General features: G+C 39.5%; 1 protein-coding gene across 1 annotated transcript; it reads right to left on the bottom strand.

Moving 5' to 3' along the window:
- Positions 1 to 581: 581 nt before the first annotated feature.
- On the bottom strand, positions 582 to 22,858 carry LOC121690308 (mucin-5AC-like; the record flags this gene model as incomplete). The annotated part of the gene is made up of 9 exons (XM_042070794.1): positions 22,342 to 22,858; positions 21,711 to 21,775; positions 21,437 to 21,627; positions 21,183 to 21,298; positions 21,024 to 21,088; positions 20,707 to 20,849; positions 5,484 to 5,746; positions 1,374 to 1,871; positions 582 to 1,109 (listed from the first exon to the last, which is right to left on the bottom strand). Coding segments are annotated over exons 1-9 (2,343 nt in total), but the record flags the coding sequence as incomplete, so codon positions are not given.
- Between the last annotated feature and the right edge of the window lie 364 nt (positions 22,859 to 23,222).

Below are 23,222 nucleotides of genomic sequence, written 5' to 3'. Positions count from 1 at the left end.
GTCGTTGATAGTTCATTTGTGGTTGAAGTACTTGGCGCAATTGTCGTTTTTGTTGGTTCAATTGTGGCTGTTGTTGGTTCAATTGTTGTTGTTGTTTGTTGAAATGTTGTTGTTGTTGCTTCTGTTGTACTCGTTGGTTCATTTATGGTTGAAGTAGTTGGTACAATTGTGGTTGTTGTTAGATCAATTTTGGTTGTTGTTGCATCAATTGTGGTCGTTGGTTCATTTGTGGTTGAAGTTGTTGCCTCAATTGTGGTAGTTTTTGGTTCAATTGTGGTGGTTGTTGCCTCAGTTGTAGTTGTTGGTTCATTTGTGGTTGAAGTAATTGGCACAATTGTTGTTGTTGTTGGCTCAGTTGTGGTTGTTGTTACCTCAGTTGTAGTTTTTAGTTCATTTGTGATTGAATTTGTCTTAGTTGTAGTTGTTAGTTCATTTGTGGTTGTAGTTGGCCCAGGTGTGGTTGGTGTTGGTTCATTTGTGGTCTTTGTTACCTCAAATGTGGTTGCTGTTGGTTCAATTGTTGTTTCTTCTGTTGTAGTCGTTGGTTCATTTGTGGTTGAAGTAGTTGGTACAATTGTGGTTGTTGTTGGTTCGGTTGTGGTTGTTGTTACCTCTGTTGTAGTCGTTGGTTCATTTGTGGTTAAAGTTGTTGGCTCAGTTGTGGTTGTTGTTACCTCAGTTGAAGTAGTTAGCTCAATTGTGGTTGAAGTTGTTGTCTCAGTTGTAGTTGTTGGTTCATTTGTGGTTGAAGATGTTGGCTCAATTGTGGTTGGTTTTACCTCAGTGGTGGTTGTTGGTTCAATTGTGGTTGTTGTTGGTTCAAATGTGGTTGTTGTTGCCCCAATTGTGGTTGTTGTTGTCTCAATTGTGGTTGTTGTTGCCTCATTTGTAGTTGTTGGTTCATTTGTGGTTAAAGATGTTGGCTCAATTGTGGATGTTATTACCTCAGTGGTGTTTTTTGTTTCAATTGTGGTTGTTGTTGCCTCAGTTGTGGTTGAAGTTGTTGGCGCAATTGTAGTTGTTGTTTGTTCAAATGAGGTTGTTGTTGCCTCAATTGTGGTTGTTGCCTCAATTGTGGTTGTTGGTTCATTTGTGGTTGGAGATGTTGTCTGAATTGTGGTTGTTGTTGCCTCAGTTGTAGGTTCATTTGTGTTTGAAGTAGTTGGTGCAATTGTGGATGTTGTTTGTTCAAATGTGGTTGTTGTTGCCTCAATTGTGGTTGTTGGTTCATTTGTGGATGAAGTTGTTGCCTCAATTGTGGTTGTTTTTGGTTCAATTAATGTTGTTGCCTCTGTTGTAGTCATTGGTTCATTTGTGGTTGAAGTAGTTGGCACAATTGTAGTTGTTGTTGGATCAAATGTGGTTGTTGTTGCCTCAATTGTGGTGGTTGTCTTAATTGTGGTTGTTGCCTCAGTTGTAGTTGTTGGTTCATTTGTGGTTGCAATAGTTGGCACAATTGTGGTTGTTGTTACCTCAGTTGAAGTAGTTGGCCCAATTGTGGTTGAAGTTGTTGTCTCAGTTGTAGTTGTTGGTTCATTTGTGGTTGAAGATGTTGGCTCTATTGTGGTTGTTGGTTCATTTGTTGTTGAAGTTGTTTGCTCAGTTGTGGTTGTTGTTGGTTCATTTTTGGTTGTTGTTGCCTCAATTGTGGTTGTTGTTGGTTCAATTGTTGTTGTTGCCTCTGTTGTAGTCGTTGGTTCATTTGTGGTTGATGTAGTTGGCACAATTGTGGTTGTTGTTGGTTCAGTTGTGGTTGTTGTTACCTCAGTTGAAGTAGTTGGCTCAATTGTGGTTGTTGTTGCCTCAGTTGTCGTTGATAGTTCATTTGTGGTTGAAGTACTTGGCGCAATTGTCGTTTTTGTTGGTTCAATTGTGGCTGTTGTTGGTTCAATTGTTGTTGTTGTTTGTTGAAATGTTGTTGTTGTTGCATCAATTGTGGTCGTTGGTTCATTTGTGGTTGAAGTTGTTGCCTCAATTGTGGTAGTTTTTGGTTCAATTGTGGTGGTTGTTGCCTCAGTTGTAGTTGTTGGTTCATTTGTGGTTGAAGTAATTGGCACAATTGTTGTTGTTGTTGGCTCAGTTGTGGTTGTTGTTACCTCAGTTGTAGTTTTTAGTTCATTTGTGATTGAATTTGTCTTAGTTGTAGTTGTTAGTTCATTTGTGGTTGTAGTTGGCCCAGGTGTGGTTGGTGTTGGTTCATTTGTGGTCTTTGTTACCTCAAATGTGGTTGCTGTTGGTTCAATTGTTGTTTCTTCTGTTGTAGTCGTTGGTTCATTTGTGGTTGAAGTAGTTGGTACAATTGTGGTTGTTGTTGGTTCGGTTGTGGTTGTTGTTACCTCTGTTGTAGTCGTTGGTTCATTTGTGGTTAAAGTTGTTGGCTCAGTTGTGGTTGTTGTTACCTCAGTTGAAGTAGTTAGCTCAATTGTGGTTGAAGTTGTTGTCTCAGTTGTAGTTGTTGGTTCATTTGTGGTTGAAGATGTTGGCTCAATTGTGGTTGGTTTTACCTCAGTGGTTGTTGTTGCCCCAATTGTGGTTGTTGTTGTCTCAATTGTGGTTGTTGTTGCCTCATTTGTAGTTGTTGGTTCATTTGTTGTTGAAGTACTTGGCACAATTGTGGTTGTTGTTGGCTCAGTTGTGGTTGTTTTTGGATCAATTGTTGTTGCCACAGTTGTAGTTGTTGGTTCATTTGTGATTGAAGTAATTGGCACAATTGTAGTTGTTGTTGGCTCAGTTGTGGTTGTTGTTATCTCTGTTGTAGTCGTTGGTTCATTTGTGGTTGAAGTTGTTGGCTCAGTTGTGGTTGTTGTTACCTCAGTTGAAGTAGTTGGCACAATTGTGGTTGAAGTTGTTGTCTCAGTTGTAATTGTTGGTTCATTTGTGGTTGAAGATGTTGGCTCAATTGTGGTTGTTTTTACCTCAGTGGTGGTTTTTGGTTCAATTGTGGTTGTTGTTGCCTCAGTTGTGGTTGAAGTTGTTGGCGCAATTGTGGTTGTTGTTGGTTCAATAGTGGTTGTTGTTGTAATTGTTGGTTCATTTGTGGTTGAAGTTGTTGGCACAATTGTAGTTTGTTCAAATGAGGTTGTTGTTGCCTCAATTGTGGTTGTTGCCTCAATTGTGGTTGTTGGTTCATTTGTGGTTGGAGATGGTGTCTGAATTGTGGTTGTTGTTTCCTCAGTTGTAGGTTCATTTGTGTTTGAAGTAGTTGGTGCAATTGTGGATGTTGTTTGTTCAAATGTGGTTGTTGTTGCCTCAATTGTGGTTGTTGGTTCATTTGTGGTTGAAGTTGTTGCCTCAATTGTGGTTGTTTTTGGTTCAATTGATGTTGTTGCCTCTGTTTTAGTCATTGGTTCATTTGCGGTTGAAGTAGTTGCCACAATTGTAGTTGTTTTTGATTCAAATGTGGTTGTTGTTGCCTCAATTGTGGTGGTTGTCTCAATTGTGGTTGTTGCCTCAGTTGTAGTTGTTGGTTCATTTGTGGTTGCAGTAGTTGGCACAATTGTGGTTGTTGTTACCTCAGTTGAAGTAGTTGGCTCAATTGTGGTTGAAGTTGTTGTCTCAGTTGTAGTTGTTGGTTCATTTGTGGTTGAAGATGTTGGCTCTATTGTGGTTGTTGTTTCCTCAGTGGTGGTTGTTGGTTCAATTGTGGTAGTTGTTGGTTTAAATGTTGTTGTTGCCTCAATTGTGGTTGTGTTTGTCTCAATTGTGGTTGTTGTTGCCTCAGTTGTAGTTGTTGGTTCATTTGTGGTTGCAGTAATTGGCACAATTGTGGTTGTTGTTGGCTCAGTTGTGGTTGTTGTTACCTCAGTTGAAGTAGTTGGCACAATTGTGGTTGAAGTTGTTGTCTCAGTTGTAGTTGTTTTTTCATTTGTGGTTGAAGATGTTGGCTCAATTGTGGTTGTTATTACCTCAGTGGTGGTTTTTGGTTCAATTGTGGTTGTTGTTGCCCGAGTTGTGGTTGAAGTTGTTAGCGCAATTGTGGTTGTTGGTTCAATAGTGGTTGTTGTTGCCTCTGTTTTAGTCGTTGGTTCATTTGTGGATGAAGTTATTGTCTCAATTGTGGTTGTTGTTGCCTCAGTTGTTGTTGTTAGTTCATTTGTGTTTGAAGTAGTTGGCGCAATTGTCGATTTTGTTGGTTCAATTGTGGCTGTTGTTGGTTCAATTGTTGTTGTTGTTTGTTGAATTGTTGTTGTTGTTGCTTCTGTTGTAGTCGTTGGTTCATTTGTGGTTGAAGTAGTTGGTGCAATTGTGGTTGTTATTGGCTCAATTTTGGTTGTTGTTGCCTCAATTGTGATTGTTGGTTCATTTGTGGTTGAAGTTGTTGCCTCAATTGTGGTTGTTTTTGGATCAATTGTTGTTGCCACAGTTGTAGTTGTTGGTTCATTTGTGATTGAAGTAATTGGCACAATTGTAGTTGTTGTTGGCTCAGTTGTGGTTGTTGTTATCTCTGTTGTAGTCGTTGGTTCATTTGTGGTTGAAGTTGTTGGCTCAGTTGTGGTTGTTGTTACCTCAGTTGAAGTAATTGGCACAATTATGGTTAAAGTTGTTGTCTCAGTTGTAGTTGTTGGTTCATTTGTGGTTGAAGATGTTGGCTCAATTGTGGTTGTTGTTACCTCAGTGGTGGTTGTTGGTTCAATTGTGGTAGTTGTTGGTTTAAATGTGGTTGTTGTTGCCTCATTTGTGGTTGTTGTTGCCTCAGTTGTAGTTGTTGGTTCATTTGTGGTTGAAGTAATTGGCACAATTGTGGTTGTTGTTGGCTCAGTTCTGGTTGTTTTTGCCTCAGTTGTAGTTGTTGGTTCATTTGTGATTGAAGTTGTTGTCTCAGTTTTAGTTGTTGGTTCATTTGTGGTTGAAGTAGTTGCAATTATGGTTGTTGTTGGTTCAATTGTTGTTGTTGTTGCCTCTGTTGTAGTCATTGATTCATTGGTGGTTGAAGTAGTTGGCGCAATTTTGGTTGTTGTTAGCTCAATTGTGGTTGTTGTTGGTTTAATTGTTGTTGTTGTTGCCTCTGTTGTAGTTGTTGGTTCATTGGTGGTTGAAGTAGTTGGCCCAGTTGTGGTTGTTGTTGGTTCATTTGTGGTTGTTGTTGCCTTAATTGTGGTTGTTGTTGGTTCAATTGTTATTGTTCTTGCCTCTATTGTAGTCGTTGGTTTATTTGTGGTTGAAGTAGTTGGCACAATTGTGTTTGTTGTTGGTTCATTTGTGGTTGTTGTTACCTCTGTTGTAGTCATTGGTTCATTTGTGGTTGAAGTTGTTGGCTCAGTTGTGGTTGTTGTTACCTCAGTTGAAGTAGTGTGCACAATTTTGGTTGAAGTTGTTGTCTCAGTTGTAGTTGTTGGTTCATTTGTGGTTGAAGATGTTGGATCAGTTGTGGTTGTTGTTACCTCAGTGGTGGTTGTTGGTTCAATTGTGGTTGTTGTTGCCTCAGTTGTGGTCGTTGGTTCATTTGTGGTTGAAGTAGTTGGCACAATATTGGTTGTTGTTACCTCAGTTGTGGTTGATGGTTTGGAAGTGGTTGTTGTTGGCTCAATTGGGGTTGTTGTTGCCACAGTGGAAGTTGGTTCGATTGTGGTTATTGTTGGTTTATTTTTGGTTGAAGTAGTTGGATTAATTGTGGTTGTTTTTGCCTCAATTGTAGTTGTTGTCAGTTCAATTGTAGTTGTTGTTGCTTTATCTGTGGTTGTTGTTTGTTCAATTGTGGTTGTTGCTGCCTCATTTGTGGTTGGTTCCGTTGTAGTTGATTGTGTTGGTATATTGGTCGTTGATGTTGGTGCTCCAATTGTAGTTGATACTTTAGGAAAATTAGAAGGTAGTTATTACAAAGAAGGAAATATGTTTATTTTACTTCAAAACAAATATGATTATTTTCTTATGCAACCCACCAAAAATCATCATGGTTATAGCAGCTGCTCTTTTCCACATTTTTATAAGTTGGAGGACCTGTGGTCAAAAAAAATGTAATTAACATTAGTTTGGCAACGATGTATTTAATGAGAGAATCACCAGCAGGAAGGTGTGATGAAATGCAATAAGTGGGTCGAGCCAGGTTGTATTCAACTAATGAAAGGTTTTTTTTAAAGCTGACCAATTGCAGTGTTGAACTAGCCTGACGTAGTCATACTCAATTCTAGTCAGAATATGAGTCTGATACTGCTCCATTGGGACGTAATTATGGGGCGTGTTTCAACCGATACAGGGGGGGGGGGATGCCTCAATTGGATAGACCTAACCAATCAGAGCAACAAAATAGCTTACCGTGAGGTGTAGGAAGAAAACACACGAACCATCCTTCTTCTCCTATATCCCCTCCGTTTTTAAAAATAATTCTGTTGAACAGTGATATGCTACAAACATGTTAAACAGCTGGGAAAGGCTGTCGCAAATCCCTCGAACAGGTGGTCAATCGGAGATTTCAAACGAGCGAGGGAACATGTCGCAATGCAACAGCGATGTTTTCCCTTGATGAAAGTGAAACCACGAGTTTTCCCACATCTCAATTTGGCAAAAGTTTTCAGAAATAATCGTTTTCAGTGATACAACCTCATTATATATGATATATTATAATATGAATTTTCCATATGGGGTCTTAAAAGCCATGTATCCTTCTAGCCACAGCGTTTTTGTTTCAAACATAAGCGTAATCAAAGCGTGCTCAGATGACGTGATAGATCAGGTGCTGTTGCTCACCTATCCATCATTGTAAAGCCTGATTTGATTGGTCTGCCCGATATATAGGGCGAGCATACTTCCACCACAATGGAACAATGCCAGACCGAACTTCCCGACCTCAAATGTTATGGGCGGGACTAAGTTCGGAATGGCACCGAGGCTAGTGTTGAACAATACCTTTAAATGGAATGGGTCAGGCGAGATTACAGTAGCCTTTGAAATCTCAATATAGGACATCTGAATAGTTTTTTTTAAAGAATAATATGTAGGCCTAGCATTTATTTTGCTCTTCCAAACAATTAAATATACGAAAACATTGTCGTACCATCATATCCAACTAGGCTGTTAATCTATGTAGTAGGGCCTAGACCAGTGTTTCTCAAAGTTTTTCAGACGAAGGACCACCTAACCAATAAAAAAGAAACGCACAAACCACCTAAAAAAAAATTAGACCTACTTCAATGGTATATTAGCCTACACAATAGGCCTACTCACTGAACCACCTTGCTTATTGTCTTTGCGCTTTGCTTATTGTGTCAGAGGATTCATACAGTGGGCAGTGCTTCGATTTGGCCAGCTTCACTCGCGGTCCGCGCGTGGGATCACGCGGTATCACGCAACTTTAATTTGTATTTTTCCAGTGAGACGCTGCAACAACCCAAACAACCGGTAGATGGCTCAAGTGAGCAGGGTGTCTCGTAAAAAGAAATGGAGCCTGGAAAACCCTACACAGACTTCACTACAGACTTTAGCAGACTGGTTTAGAAATAATGTAATAGCCAGAAATATGCCTGCTCTGCCCTAATAAAGAAATATTTGGTTAACTGCGAGTGAATCCCGTTTGCAGCCGTAGAGACGCAGGACAAATTAAACATTCTGGTTTTCTCCGAGTGCAACGATGATAGACAGACATCATTTGGACAAAATATAGAGTATTAACCTCCGTTGCTCAGCCAAATGCCTTCCTGTTACGTCCTGTTATCACGGAGTTACAGGCGATAAACGATTTTTGATGGTCACAAGTTTACTTCATTAGGGACTGTTCGTTATTTATTTAAGGGGCTACCGGAGGAGCTTTGGGAGCATTAGTCCAAAAAGACGTGACCCTCCCTTGCCAGCAATACATTTTTCTATGACCCTCCAAAGTGATTATGAAAAAATCACTGTCAACTTTTTCCGGGTTTGTCGCCTACTGTATTTTAACGTTTTCACATATTTGGCCATAAGCCGTTTATCATAGGCTATCACGAAACCAAACTACAAAGGCGAACACTTTAACAGGGGGAATTAATTGGGCATGAATCATGCTGAACGCTATTTCGCTACCTTAGAATAATACGGTTCTATCTGCGTTTTGAGTAGGTACAACCGGGACGATTGAAACGGGGACGAATGAAACATTCCGGTTTTCTCCGAGTGCAACGATGATAGACAGTTTGGACAAAACATGGAGCATATTAACCTCCGTTGCTCAGCCAAATGCCTTCCTGTTACGTCCTGGTATCACGGAGTTACAAGCGATAAACGATTTTTGATGGTCAAGTTTACTTCATTAGCGGTTTATTTTTTTGGATTATTAAAGAGTGTTTTTCATTTAAAGGTTTGACTTCGTGCTTATTCAGTAGAGCATTTAGTGCTCTCCCCAATCCCAGACGTTCACAGTGCATGTTTGTTTGTAATGGATGCAACCGCGAGATAGGCTATGCATTTGACAATGAGTTGTTAACAGAACCAAGACATATAGCCCAGCAGCAATCTAGGGACTGGTCGTTATTTATTGAAGGGGCCACCGGAGGAATTTTGAGTGCTTCAGTTGGAAGTTGCATGACCCTCTCTTGTCTGCTAGAAATTGTTCAATGACCCTCCGACAGAATTGTTAAAAAAGACATGACCCTCCCCTGCCAATTGTCTTCCGCCCGCGCCACAGCCACACACTTTGTGATAACGTTCTTAAATCAATCTTTCCCGTGAGCTTGCATGCTACCAGTCCTTCCTTTTCAAATGTGTTGCGCCTGTTTGCACAATTTCACAAATAATCATATGTGATTAATAGTATGACAAAAAAATCCCTGTGCACGGGGACCGAAACAATGCATGCCAACTTTTTCCGTGTTTATCACGTATTTTAACTTTCCCCGCTGTCTTGCCGTTTTAATGTTTTCCCGTAGAATATCCCATATTTTAATACTCTCATAACAGCCCTGCCATCGGGCCTGTCTCTGTGTTGCCCTGTTGCTACCCCTTGCCCTTCCAACGAAACAGATGTCTTCAAATCATCGTTTTCCTTGCTTGAAGGCGAACTTAGAGTGATGTTAACCTATTTAAGTTTAACGGCGCGATTGTTGTGAGAGCACGATTCATTGGCGCTTGCATGTTCGGCCTTATGTCTACGTGCGCACCTGAGGCTACTCAGCTGCAAGAGAAATAATTTCCCCTGTTTGTATGTTCACTGCAGGTTGGCCTACCATAACTTACCAACTCTGCACTGTAGACTGGCTATTTATATTTTTCTGTGAAATAAGCAAATGTATTTGTTCAACTTTATGAAGCAGAATTACGCATAGGGTAGGGGAGACCGGGTATGGTTGTAACACATTTTTCTTCAGCACCTAAAACTACCATTTCTTTTAAAGCTACAGTTCTGGAACTTTTTGGCAAAGTACCCACATTTGTCTACTACAAGTGGCAACCATTTAAATCTCTTCAACTATATTACAGAATTTGTGAGATTATGACAAATACAGTGTGTACCTTTGTTACAACCTACCCCACTACTGGGGTAGATTGTAACACCTATTGGGGTAGATTGTAACAGGTAAAAATAAATGCAGAAAAAAAATGGAATTCCATTTGATATACTGATTTATTGCATAAACAGGGTACACAGGGTGTGAAAATAGATTCACCAACATATTGTATACCATACAATCCGTTCTTCACATAGAGAATGGAGATCATATTAACGTTTTAAACCAAATATAAAAACCACAACGTTTATACTTTTGTGTGTGTATGTATTTGTGTCTCTCATGGAAAGAGAGAGAGGGCTGAACAGTCACACACACAAAGATGAAATTAAACAGACATTAAATGGGTCTACTAGCCCCATTCCACAGGTTGTAACATATTCAAAAAATGTGTTACAACCTACCCCACCACTGTCATCCATTGTTTAGCTAGCTGTATTAGCATGGTGCTTTGACATTAGCAAGAGAGAGCTACACCATTCTTTACTAGAGAAACTATAGTTTGACCTGATGTAACTCATACAACTGTATCTACAATGGTAAAAGCACTAGAAAAAAATAAATCTAAAAAAAAAAAGTTGCTTTCTTACCTCAGATGTTGAATTTTTCTCCTTACTCTGGGATAAATGGCACTAACAACTTGAAAATGTCCATGTGTGATCGTTAAGGAAGTCTGATGAGTCAGAAACTGTCACATGGCTCATATCTTATCCCTGATTGGTGGAATTGGTGATGTTACAACTCCCCCCATGTTACAACCATACCCTGTCTCCCCTACTTGGAACATAATACATTTGACAAAGGACAGATGAATGTTGCTAGTGACAAAATATTAACTTTCAGTGTTTTACGATGTCTTTGTCATGGGGAAGTGTTTTTCCCCATGCATTTATTCTAGGTTACTGTCAGTGACTGCCGTGAGAGAAGCGGGTTCTGTGTTTCGTTCATGTCAGTGACTGACGCGAGAGAAGCGGGGTCTGTGTTGTGTTGTGTTGCGTTGCGTTAATTTATTTTCATTGGGCATACCGTGCCGTGCCGTCCACAGCTCTTCAGTTCTGACAAAGCCAAAATTACTCCTTTTGAAACAATGAGTGCAGGAAGCGCGTTTGTATGGTTATATTGCTTGACGGGGGGTCCCAAGCAGCTTTCAGCCATAAGGCTACTTTGAGAACATTTCAATTCACCCGACACTAATATTCAAAATGTTGAAAACTATTTCGGCATAGCCTATAAAGCAGTTTAATTAAATGGAATGTTAGTTGTAAACAAACGAGCTACTTGGTGAGGCTTGGCCTCACAGATGCGCTCGTGCCTTAGATGGCAGGAAAAATCTTCACGATAGGCCTATTAACTAACCACCCGATTCACGTTGGCTGGGGGGAAGGGGGGCCATCAGACAATTGTGCCCAGTTAATCCGGCCCTTCCCCCAAAAAATCACACCTTCCCACCTCTGACAGCTTAAAAGAAGTCAAGATGACTCCTTACTCACAGACCTATTCACAAACCTGCGGTTTTGAAATCCTATGCAGCTACAGGAGCTTCCAATCGCGAGGAAGCAATTTTGCATTGTAGGCATAACTAACATGAAATAACGCCGCCAACAACAACCAAAACTAGGCTAATCATTGTCAACATGTAAATTAAATGTAACATTAGTGTGAATCAAATTAAAATGTTCTCTTTTGCAAACGTAGGCATAGTAACAGAATAATTTAATAATGTTACAAAGATACTACATCAATCCGTATGTTTCATTGGGCTACTAGGCTATTTGTTTTGCCTTGATTCATTTAGGCTAGGCCTTTTTATTCAGGGGCCGTATTCACAAATAATTTTAAGGCTAAAAGTAGCTCCTAACTGGCGAATTTAGGAGCAACTCCTAAAAATAATGGGCGTGTCACTCCTAACTTCAGGACTCCTAATTTTTTCACAAAAAGTAATTCACGAAGCATTTTAGACCTAAATGTAGCACCTAAGTCTGGGACAGCTTAAGTCGAGAGGACTCCTAACTCACTAAGACCTATTCATAAACAGCTTTTTTGTGGCATTTTACGTTGCAATGTTTTGAAATAGCCTATGCGCAACAGGAGCTTCCAATCGCAAGGGAACAATTTTGCATTCATAAAAGGGATGCAATAACGCCACCAACAACAACCAAAACTACTCATTGTTAACATGTAAATGAAATGCAGTGGTGGAATGTAACGAAGTACAAATACTTCGTTACTGTACTTAAGTAAATTTTCCACGTATTTGTACTTTACTTAAGTAGAATTTATAGTGCATACTTTTGACTTTTACTTCGTTACATTTTACAGCAATTATCTGTACTTTTACTCCGCTACATTTCTACAACACCATCGTTCCTTTTTACGATACATTTTATGATTTTTTTTCTCTCTGACAAACACGTTTGTTTTACCAGGCGGCGGGGTTGCTACCACAGGTTCTGGAGCGCTACAGTACGTGCCCAGCTTTTAAATCTTTAAAACATAAGCTTCTAGTCTAGACCAGGCAAAGCGTGAGCTTGTAGCCATCTGCATTCGGTAGGCTATATTCACCAGACCCATGGCTACACTGGACATGCAACTGTGTTCTGTGCCTTTCTCTGTCTGTTATCTGAAGCGTTAGGGCCTCCTCTGCGATGAGATTGCTATCCGCGGATCAGCGAAGTTACAGGCTATGTCCATGCTTCTGTCACACGTCTGATCATTTGCGGCACAAATGAATGGTAGACTATTATAGAACCGCTGGCCGAAAAAAACGTAGCATTTTCCAGATTAGGAAATATTTCTTAATTGTGTGTGATCAAATAAAGAGGCATAGCCTACAATTGGGGGGTAGAAATGTGAGCGCTCATTCAATGTCTATGTGCGTCTGCGCAAGTGAAACTGAACCTAATCATAACACCTTTCTCAGCAACTTTTCTGTTCAATCAGCAGAATTGGCATTACGATCCAGCCGACGTTTCCCTTGTCTACCCCGTTAAACTTCAGGCTCTCATGTTTTGCTGAATGATATTTTACTCAGCAGATCACCCTAGTAGATAACCAGAATTAGGCCTACAGTCTCTAGAATTTTAGGTCAGAATGTAAACTGGGCCACAGATGGTAAGCACAATTGCATTAGCTTAAATCTAGTCGAGTATAACCTAAAACTAGCTTAATTAAAATGCCACAGCCCATACTAATCTTTCTTTTAGAATATAGATATTAAGAGAATAAATCATTATGCAAATACTTTTACTTTTAATACTTAAAGTACATTTAAAAGCAGGTACTTTTTACTTTTACTTAAGTAGGGTTGTCATTGTGGTACTTTTACTTTTACTAAAGTAAATATTTCTCTGTGTATTTGTACTTTTACTTAAGTACTGAGATTCAGTACTTCCTCCACCACTGATGAAATGTAACGTTTCATTGTGAATCAAATTAAAATGTTCTCTTTGCAAACGTAGCCTAGGGATATGGTGACAGATACATTTAATAATGTTGCAAAGGTAGGCTACTGCATCAATCCATAGGCCCATGTTTCATTAGGCTACTAAGCTATTTGTTTTGCCTTACTCTTTATTCATTTAGGCTAGGCCTTTTTATTCAGTTATTAATCATCTTCCGTCCTTCGCACTACTTGTGTAGCGCACGCATTCTCCGACCTGTCACCTGTCAGTCATCATCGGAAGAGAGGTGTTTGGAATTCCCGCGTTACAATCGTCAGCCAATCAAGGTGGTCACTTCTTCAGTCAAGCTCGTGCATGAGTAATGACGTCACCCATAGCCACGAAGACTCACTCCTAGTTTAGGAGTTGTCTGAAAGGCTTTGTGAATAACTTTTAAGAGAAAACTCCAATCTAAAATCTTTAAGTGCGATTTAGGAGTAGCCTACTCCTAGTAGTAAGATAAAAGCCTTTGTGAATAGCCTACGACCCCAGTTATTCATCATCTTCCGTCCTTGTGTAGCGCACGCATTCTGAGACCTGTCACTCATCATCGTAAGGGAGGTGTTTGGAATCATGCCCGCGTTACAATCATCAGCCAATCAGCCAATCAAGGTGGTCTTGCTTGCCCATTTACCCAAATTAATGGTCGAATATTACTGATGATCATTGTTATTTAAGAACATGCAGTGTGCGTAGGGTACCAAAACATCTTGCTCGTAAATAAGCATCATAACGCACATTCTGGCGGGTCTGTTATTTACTGTAGGCTGCGCAAACCACATGCCTTTATTTTGGGCAAGCCTGCATTAATTCATTCATTCAACCTTTATTTATTCTCGGAGGGTCATTGAGGGAAGCCCTCATCTTCAATGAAGCCGAAATTACAGAAGCGAAGCAAAGCGCTCCACAAACAAGACAACATTCGAGGCCTTCTGTTGAAGAATTTTATATAAAGCCTGCGCTGACAGTAATCCTCCTGCCCCTGATAGGCCTACCACAGCTGTGGATAGTGTGGAGTGTTCAAGTAATAAAACAATCCAATGTGTGTCTCAATTGTCCCCCGCTGACCACCTCACACATTTCTCTAGATTTTGCAACGAACTTACATGACACAATGCCATAAAATATGCCAGTTTTAGGACACAGAATAATGTTTGTAATGATACCAGGTAGGCCAGGTATTGTCGAAGGTGCATGGTGAAGTGAAATTCTTACTTTGGAAAACAAACATTTGCCGATATCATCGCCGATCATCAGAATATTACAGATTCTGTGTTCTGGACTGTAGGTAACTTGTTAAGCCAGTGGTTCTCAAACTTTTATTTCATTCCCCACTTTGATCAAGGGGCATGACTGATGATAGTGGAGATAACGTGTTATCCCGAGGCTTTTGCAAGTAAGCATCTTCGACGGTAGTCTATTAAAAATATAAGTTTTCGATGTCCCAAACGGAGAGCCATACTTTATTGTTTTTAACGATCTCTATGTTACTCACAAAAATGTAGGCATGGGGACATGATGAAGTAGGTTATCCAACTGTCGTGTGTTAAATTATTGTGATTACGAGCCAGTGGTTTTCAAACATTATGCGTGACTCGGACATCTAACTAAATGCAACAGGCTCATATCGTCCTCGCATTCGCAAAATGAGGACCAGTGTTTTGTCAAATTGCAAATAGCTATTCGTTTTAACTATTTTTTTACAAAAAGCACTTCATACTATCTTAATCTTGGAATATGGGGAGGGAAGTGGCGCGTCTGCAGTCAGCCAAATATGAATGTAATTCTGCGGCATAAAGCAGATGTAATTGTTTATTGTACAGAAAAATAAAAATGACATGTCAAGCAGTCAATTGACTACATTGCAGTCAAGAAGTAGGCCAAATTAATTTACGAAACCAAAACGTGGGTCATAGTTGTCTAAGCCTCTATTGCGTAGCCTGTTAAAAACGTAGCCAGATAGTATTAAATCGGCAACAACATTGTTTTCTGCAGAAGCCTACCCAAGGCTACATATTAATTCTGAACAGTTATTTCTCTACTGGCTCAATTATCACACCACTGTTTTGATTTGCGTAGTTGCGTTAACCCCAACACTGACAATAATGTAGACAGCAAATTTCGATTTTCGTGTAGTCAAGCCTTAAGCCATACCCAAGTAGCCTAAATCGAGGTAATGTTTAATTATGCCTGATTTATTTTGTTATTGAATTCGTAGGCTGGGATTACTCTCGGCAACAATTATGTAAGGGACGGCAGGCAGAGCGATGTACAGTGGCAGAGCGACGCACAGTGGCTGAAAGTGGTACTAAAGCTTCACGCAGCTTCACGCCGCGTAATGCGCGAATGAAGTGTTCATTTGAAAGCGATGCCCACTGTATGACTTAAACTGGCATATCTTACATAGACAGTGTTGCAGAACTGTGGATTTACATACAAGTTGGTTCAATATTGCAAACAACACATCTATATTGTATTTTACCATGTCTGTTTGCGGACCACTTGGGATAGCTTGCGGACCACCAGTGGTCCCCGGTCCACACTTTGAGAAACACTGGCCTAGACTAATACGATTGGAGCAAAACATATGTGATATTACATATTTAATTATGAGTTGGCTGATTCGCGTTTAATGGAGTCCTAATGGGATACCCTACTGTGTAATAATGGCAAAAATAATCTTATAGTCTAGTTAATATCTGTTAACTATGATAGGCCAACTATTGTAATAGTATATTCTCGTCTGGCTTTAATATTAATTGGAAAGACATGCATAATGAGATGAATGAATCCTCAACATAAGCCACTAGTAAGCCTTGATCTCTACTTAGTAATTAGTAGTAAGTACCAAAAGAGAATATGTATAATCCATTAGTATACTGTCTGGTTAAATCCCGAATAGTGGGAGAACAGTTGTAGAATAAGCAAGTATATGGCTCAACCTCTGCTGTATTGCTGTATTTCACTGCCCAGGTTGCTATGTCAAACAGCACTTAGCAACTGGGAGATTGGCTCCCATTCTTAAGTGGAAACTGGTTCCTTAGCAGCAGGCACATTATCATCAGTAATACCTATCCAGTATGTACTTACTAGTCAAGAAATGATTCCATATTATATAGTCTTACAGTCTAGAGCCTATAACCCCTGGTCAATACAGACATTCTTTACCCCATTACACAGCAACCTGGGCAGTGAAGTCGAGCGAGGTTGATCCATATACTTGCTTATCCTGCATTCTCCCACTATTTGGAAGTTATAAAGACAGTATACTAGTGGGTTATACATATTCTCTTTTGGTACTTACTACTAATTAGTAAGTAGACATCAAGGCTTACTGGGTCATTAGTAAGATTATATCAAGAATAAAGGCCTAATTCGCCATGAACAAGAACATTTGTGAATACATGCCTAACAAATTATTAATGTTGCCTAACACATGCCTTACAAGTCACTAATACAGGCTTTAATTAGGTATTAGTGGCTAACATGCGAACATGTGAAGTGTTACAAATAATTTTTCTAAGCACAAAAAAGTGAGCATTCATATTTCTGTTTTGAAAGTCTCACTCACCTAAACCTAGTATGCAGTTGGTAGAAGTCAAAGCTGCTCAACCAGCTCTGTTTTCATTTCTTGTGATGGTTAAATCCTTGAAGTTCTGCTCATATGTTTGTGATGTATCTGTGAAATTATTCTGTTTTGAGAGGTATACTACATACGTAGGTGTGGTAATGTGACGTTGAAAGCAACATTTTATGTTAATGGGAGGTAATGAGAAGACTCACCCCCCCCCCCCCCCCGGCCAACACATACATGTACACACACACACACACACACACACACACACACACATATGCAAACAAAGAACATCTCTTACCACACCCTAGGACATTCCTTTATGACACTTTAGGGCTATAGTGCTTATTGGAAAATGATCAATGCATGTCAAAGGCATAGACATAGTTAATATCTAGGAGAAGCTCATTTAATAGTTAAAGTTCAGAGGTGATCCAATACATATTATATAAGCAAGCCCAGCCATAATCATTGATCAATTTCTGATAAAATATTGGACACTTATTGAATGAAATAAGACAACTGGCATGCACAGCACACGTAGGTGGTGGTTTGCATCACAGTCTGGTAAGTCTCCATTCCATGTCTGTTTTAACTTACAGTAATACATAATAAATAATGTTACCAACTATGTTGGGGTCTTGTTTTATACATATTTAACATTGAACATCAAATATAGTGTTGGAGTGCCACCTACTGGACAGTTCATAAATAACCGATTATTTCACAAAGGATAATTCCCCCCTGGGTTTTATTAACAGGTTAATCAGAGGAGTTTTTAGCTAGACTGTTGTTTGCATTAGCAACAACATGGCTTAGAGCTTACAAACCTTAGGATTGTATCCGCCAGTGGGTGGCAAAAACTCATTAATGATATAGTCAGTGTACCCCATAGCCTCCTTTTGGTTTACTAAACCAGTGGTTTTCAAAGTGGGGGCTGTGAGGGGGTGCCAGGGGGGCCTCAGCAAGTTGAAAGGAAAAATAAAAGCAACAAATAAATACATTTGATGTAAAAAAATGTAAAATATATTACTATGAGGGTTGTTATACAATCCCATAATAATAATAATTTGTCACATATCTGAACATTATATTTTCCATGATAATGACTGGGAATAATAGTAGAGTGATAACGCTCATATAGCAGAAAGCCCCAAATGTTTAACGCTTCACATAAGGGAAGAGGAGAGATAGACTTCTCCGCATAGTCTGTCTGCCTCTTTACCCCCTCCATGTTTGGATACTGTCTGTCCACTAGCCACTTTTACCACTGTCTTACTGCCTCACTGTTTGCGTGCTATATTAACACATATGCATAACCCCTCCCTCCATGCCACAGCCGAATTGTGGCCACACTTATACCTTTTCTAGATATAGATATAGTTTTGTCTATAGTTTTTTTTATATTACCTTGCCTACTCGCTGATATGTCCATATTTATTTTATGCTGGTCTCTAGACTTTATTCTTGCACTGTTGCACTGTTGCACTGTTGGACTTATCATCTGCACCATCACCATGACACTCACTCACACAGAGCACCTTACCTTACCTTACTATGCACATAGAATCAGTCATTGCAAGAGCCAGTGGATACTGTTTTTAGAATTGATTTAGATTAAGTGTTATTTAATATAATTTGTATTTTAGTATATTTAGTATATTCTTTATCTTCTACTGTCCTCATTGCTTAGTTGTGTTTTTTTTATATTATATACTTTTAATTACTGTTTTCTGCTGTTAGTGAATGTGTGTGGGATGTCTGTATGCTTCAGAGACCTTGAATTTCCCCTGGGGATAAATAAAGTATCTATCTATCTATCTATCTCTCTATCTATCTATCTATCTATCTAAATGCAATTTTTACACACTGTATGCTCCATCGCGAAGTGCTTGTGGCTAAAATAATTATTAGGATTAGCTTAATGTATTTTTACATTTGCCGTAGTATTGTCTATTATTATATTTAATAACACATCAAGGGGGTCCTTGGCCAGAACCTAGTGGTATTTGGGGGTCCTTGGCCAGAACCTAGTGGTATTTGGGGGGCCTTGGCCAGAACCTAGTGGTATTTGGGGGTCCTTGGCCAGAACCTAGTGGTATTTGGGGGGCCTTGTCATGGAAAGGTTTGGGAACCCCTGTACTAAACGGCTGTACTAATGAATATCTAATATCTTTGATATTGAATCAGGAATCACAAACAGAAACTGAGCAAATAGCCCATAGGAACACACAATTCTAAATGAGATTGGAGTCTCCCCCACATGCTACAACATCCATTTGAAGATTAAATGAGACATTGAAGAAATACATTTTCAAGCTTAAATAATAATTTATTACATATTTATAGAGTTGTTCAACCATAATATTGCATTATACAGAAATGCTCAGAGTGAATTCTGATTTTACATGATTACACATAATGATTACTGATTAACACTTGTGCATGTACAAGCCTGTTGATTCTTTATTCTTTCTTCATAACAAATGACAGCTTTAGTGCACATGCTTACTGGGTGGTTATTGCAAGAAAAGTCAGTGGGACACCTTTCAGGATCCCCCACTTAGGCAATTTTAAATATTTGCTATTTAGCTAGCTAGCTTTTTCAAGACAAGGAAAAAACATTCAGTCTATCAATCATTGTACAGCACAGGTCTCCATCATTTAAGATAGCTTATCACCCAAAGAGAAAAAATAATCTTTTCTGATTGGCTGATGGGGTGGCTATTAATTCTGAATAACAGGACACCTATGAAGTAGATCTGGTAAAAAAAAAAAAAAAAGTTTAATCACCATTCAGCAGCGGTCCGCTTCTACTAACTACCACACCTGTTAGACTCTGTGCAGTTTTACTGTTTGAGACTTAGCCTGTGCTCGGTTAGTGAGTGTTGTACCATCTACAATAAATTCTTTTGATCACTGATCCTGATCCAGCCGTCAAGCTTTATTGACCATATTCAATACAGACATCAGAACTAAAACACAACGCAAAACGATTGTGAATCCAACACATATCAATGCTTATGAATGGTAACAGTAGGACGATGGTTGAGCCTGGAAGCAGGCTTCAGAACAATAGAATCAACTGTAAACAAGTTAACCGTCCATGCTATCGCTGTTATAGGGCAAAAGAAAGTTGTAAAACAAACTGAACAAGTCGGCTTCTTTTTAAACGGAACCGCGTGTTTCCTTTGCATGCTATAAAGGCATGACTATTGCCTACAGTGGCAACTGGGTAATAAGTGGGATAACGTCCTTCTAGGTGTCCTGTTACATGGAATTAAAGGAACTGTATGTAAGAAATGTATTTCAATTAATCATAAAATGGCCCTGATATGTCACTAGACATTAAGAAATCATGTTCATTTCAAATACTTATATCACTGACAACAGTAGTCCGGCCAGGATATTGTTATTTAAAAAGTGAAGTTGCAGCCCTCAACTGATGTTGATGTTGTCATGTTGTGTTTTGGCCTGATGTGCCACCCTCCACCTATCTACTAATCACGAAGTCAGCAGTGTTTCGGCATCCGGATTGCTAGCTCTGCCAGTCAGGGGGGAGGGGGAGGGGGAGGTGATGCACCGCTTTACAGTAATTTGAAAGTGATTGCAGTACCAGTTTTGGCCACAATCTTACATACGGTTCCTTTAATGGACTTGGGTGGAGGCAACCCCCCTCCACAGCGCGTCGGGGAGTTCTTTGCCTCTTGCCCTCGTCCATTAAATCCGGATAACAGGACACCTCGGCGGACGTTATCCCTTACATATATAATGTGTGTCCTCTTCACAGAGACAATACTCATAATTCATTGTATCTCTTTTGGAGGTGGAATTAGATCCACGAAACATTCTCTCTTTATGTTGATACTCCACTTGGGCGAGGTCAAATGTGAGAGATTTCTGTGTCTACCAGGGCTGAGCCACAAGGAGCGATATGATGGTAAGTCCACAGGCACTCAGGAGGTTAACACTGCTGCTGACTTCACCTGCTGACATGGCTGTGTGTGTGTGTGTGTGTGTGTGTGTGTGTGTGCATGGGAATTGGGGAATACATAAAAAGAGGAAGTTAGAACAGACTCAAGATAGAAGCAAGTTGAAATGCAATTCCATATTAGCCGTTTATGCAAACACAGGTGTTTTTTTACCCTAAGATACTATTTTCAAACTTATTTTGATGCTACGCTGACTTACAATACAGAGAATGGAGTACACAATGTGCAATGCATTATTTATACAATATATTGTGAGCTCACTAAGTATATTAAACAAATCAGTTTACCTGTGCTGTCAATGAAGATGATGGTAAATGACAAGTTTCCACTCAAGGCAGCTCTAGTCAGGGTGGCTATAATCTGTGTATCATTGGGGAACGTTGCATCAGAGGTTATGGTCATGTTCGTCTCATGAATAATTGATCCTTTGCTGGTGAAGGGGAAATGCAGTAGCATAGCAAGAAGCAAGATTAGAATACATGTGTAACCTGAGCAGCTATTAACATTATCCCATCACACACACACACTCACTCTCTCAAAAGCATACACACATAAACACACACACAATTATCTATACTTGTTACAGTTTGCAGGTGGCAGTCACCTGAAGCTTGTTGGTGTGAGGCTGATGAAATCTGGCTGATAGTCTTCAAAGAAAAATGGCTCTAGCTACATAGATTGAAAGAAATGGAGAAAAGTCCACAATCAATTGTTTGATCAAAGCAGTCAGCAGCTATAACACATGAAATATAGGCTACTGTACCTCTGTTTTGATCAGTGAGGATCTTTTACTGAAGGCAACCGAAGAAGAATTCAAAAGGTCAGCAATAAATGTGTCATTGGTACGGAACTGGACAATGGCTGCTGATTTGGGTTCACCTAGGAAACACACACACACACAAACATTTGTGAAGAGATAGTACTGTTTACTGCACTAAATATGTGACTTATTCATTATTCTTATGTTAATTCACGTTTGATCACTATTACTAGTTTCTGAAACAAACATTTTCTTACTTCTCACAAAGATGGATCCAGGCACCACAGAAATATTGAAGCCTGAATTTAAGTCATTTATGGCGATAGCCAGGGCTTCAATAACAACAGAGCTTGTAGGTAGGGGCTCAATTGAAGTCTCGTTGAACACAACGTCAATATCTGTCTCAACTTCTGATTCAATGGTGTCCGCTCGGTATCTAGTAGCCAGCCTGTAACATTGCCAAAGCATTTGTCTTAGTCTCAAAATATATCTTGCTTTTTCACTGTGATACAATATATTAGGGAGATTTACCTGAATGCTCTCACAATGGTCCGCACAAACAGAAATCCAAAGCGTCGTCGATAGATGAAATCACACTGCACAGAAACACAGACAGAATTATTTTTTCATTTGTTTTGTTTTTAATTATTTGCACCATCATAATATGGTCAGTATCTAATTATGAATTTCAATATTGTTTAATTTATTTTCATTGTGTTACTGTGGTTTCCAGGTGCATGGCCTGGCTTTCAAATAGAGGTCCCCTCGTTAGCACACAGTGGTGCATTTGGTGCAAGTACAAGTGTCTGATGCATGATTCAAAAGGGTTGCACTGAGTCTAATAGTTAATCAATGATGTGTTTTGGGCATAACATACAGTAAACCAATAAGAGTTCCATCTCCAATCCATTCCCTTTTAAAAAAATAGGAGAGCTTAACCCTGGAGTGGCAGAGTGTTATTATAATGGCTGATTTACCAAATAGAAAATACTCTTCCAGATTCATCCTTAAATGTAACCTTTTTTTGAAGACCCACACAGATATGAATTGCATGTTTACTAATACACAATCTACAGTATGTAAATGTGTACTCTGTCATTTCTTAGCCAATGGCTGCAGACCAATAACTTGAATTTGTCATGTGGTACAAAAGAGTACTTACTGCATTTTCTACCACAACTGCTTGTTGCTGGAACTCTGGACTCTGTGGATTGGTAAGCGCTGACTCAAATACTATGAAAAGGACAACCCGAATCTCAAATGTAGGAGCTGGACGAGATGGTGGTCTAGTTGTAGTCGTGGTGGTTGTTGTGGTGGGAATTGTTGTAGTTGTAGTAGGGGCTGGAGTAGTTGTAGTGCTTGTGGTAGGTGCTGGGGTAGTTCTGATTGTTGTAGTACGGGCTGACGAAGTTCTGGTTGATGTGGCAGGTGCTGAGGTAATTGTCGTTCTTGTGGTTGGGGCTAGAATAACTGTGGTTGTAGTTGTTGTTGCCTCAATTGTGGTTGTTATTGCTTCATTTATTGTTGAAGAACTTGCTTCAATTGTGGTTGAAGTTGTTGCATCAATTGTAGCTTTATTTGTTGCCTCAATTATGGCCTCAACTGTGGTTGTTGTTGGTGCATTAGTGGTGGACATTGTTGGTTCAATTGTGGTTGAAGTTGTTGCCCCAATTGTGGTTGTTGTTGCCTCAAATGTGGTTGTTGTTGGTTCTGATGTGGTTGTTGTTGACTCGATTGTGGTTGTCGTTGCTTTATTTGTTGTTGAAGTTGCGTCAATTGTGGATGAAGTTGTTGTTGTTGCCACAGTTGTAGTTGTTGGTTCATTTCTGGTTGTTGTTGCCTCATTTCTGGTTTCTGTTTGTTCAATTGTGGTTTTTGTAGATTCAATTGTTGTTGTTGCCTCAGTTGTAGTTGTTGGATCATTTGTGGTTGAAGTAGTTGGTGCAATTGTGGTTGTTGTTGGTTCAAATGTAGTTGTTGTTGCCTCAATTGTGGTTGTTGTTGCCTCGGTTATAGTTGTTGGTTCATCTGTGGTTGAAGATA

Source organism: Alosa sapidissima, chromosome 18 (assembly GCF_018492685.1).
Source record: "Alosa sapidissima isolate fAloSap1 chromosome 18, fAloSap1.pri, whole genome shotgun sequence".
In the NCBI taxonomy this organism is placed as follows: domain Eukaryota; kingdom Metazoa; phylum Chordata; class Actinopteri; order Clupeiformes; family Clupeidae; genus Alosa; species Alosa sapidissima.
The sequence above is the reverse complement of the archived record's forward strand: the minus strand, read 5'-3'. Positions and strand labels throughout refer to the sequence as shown.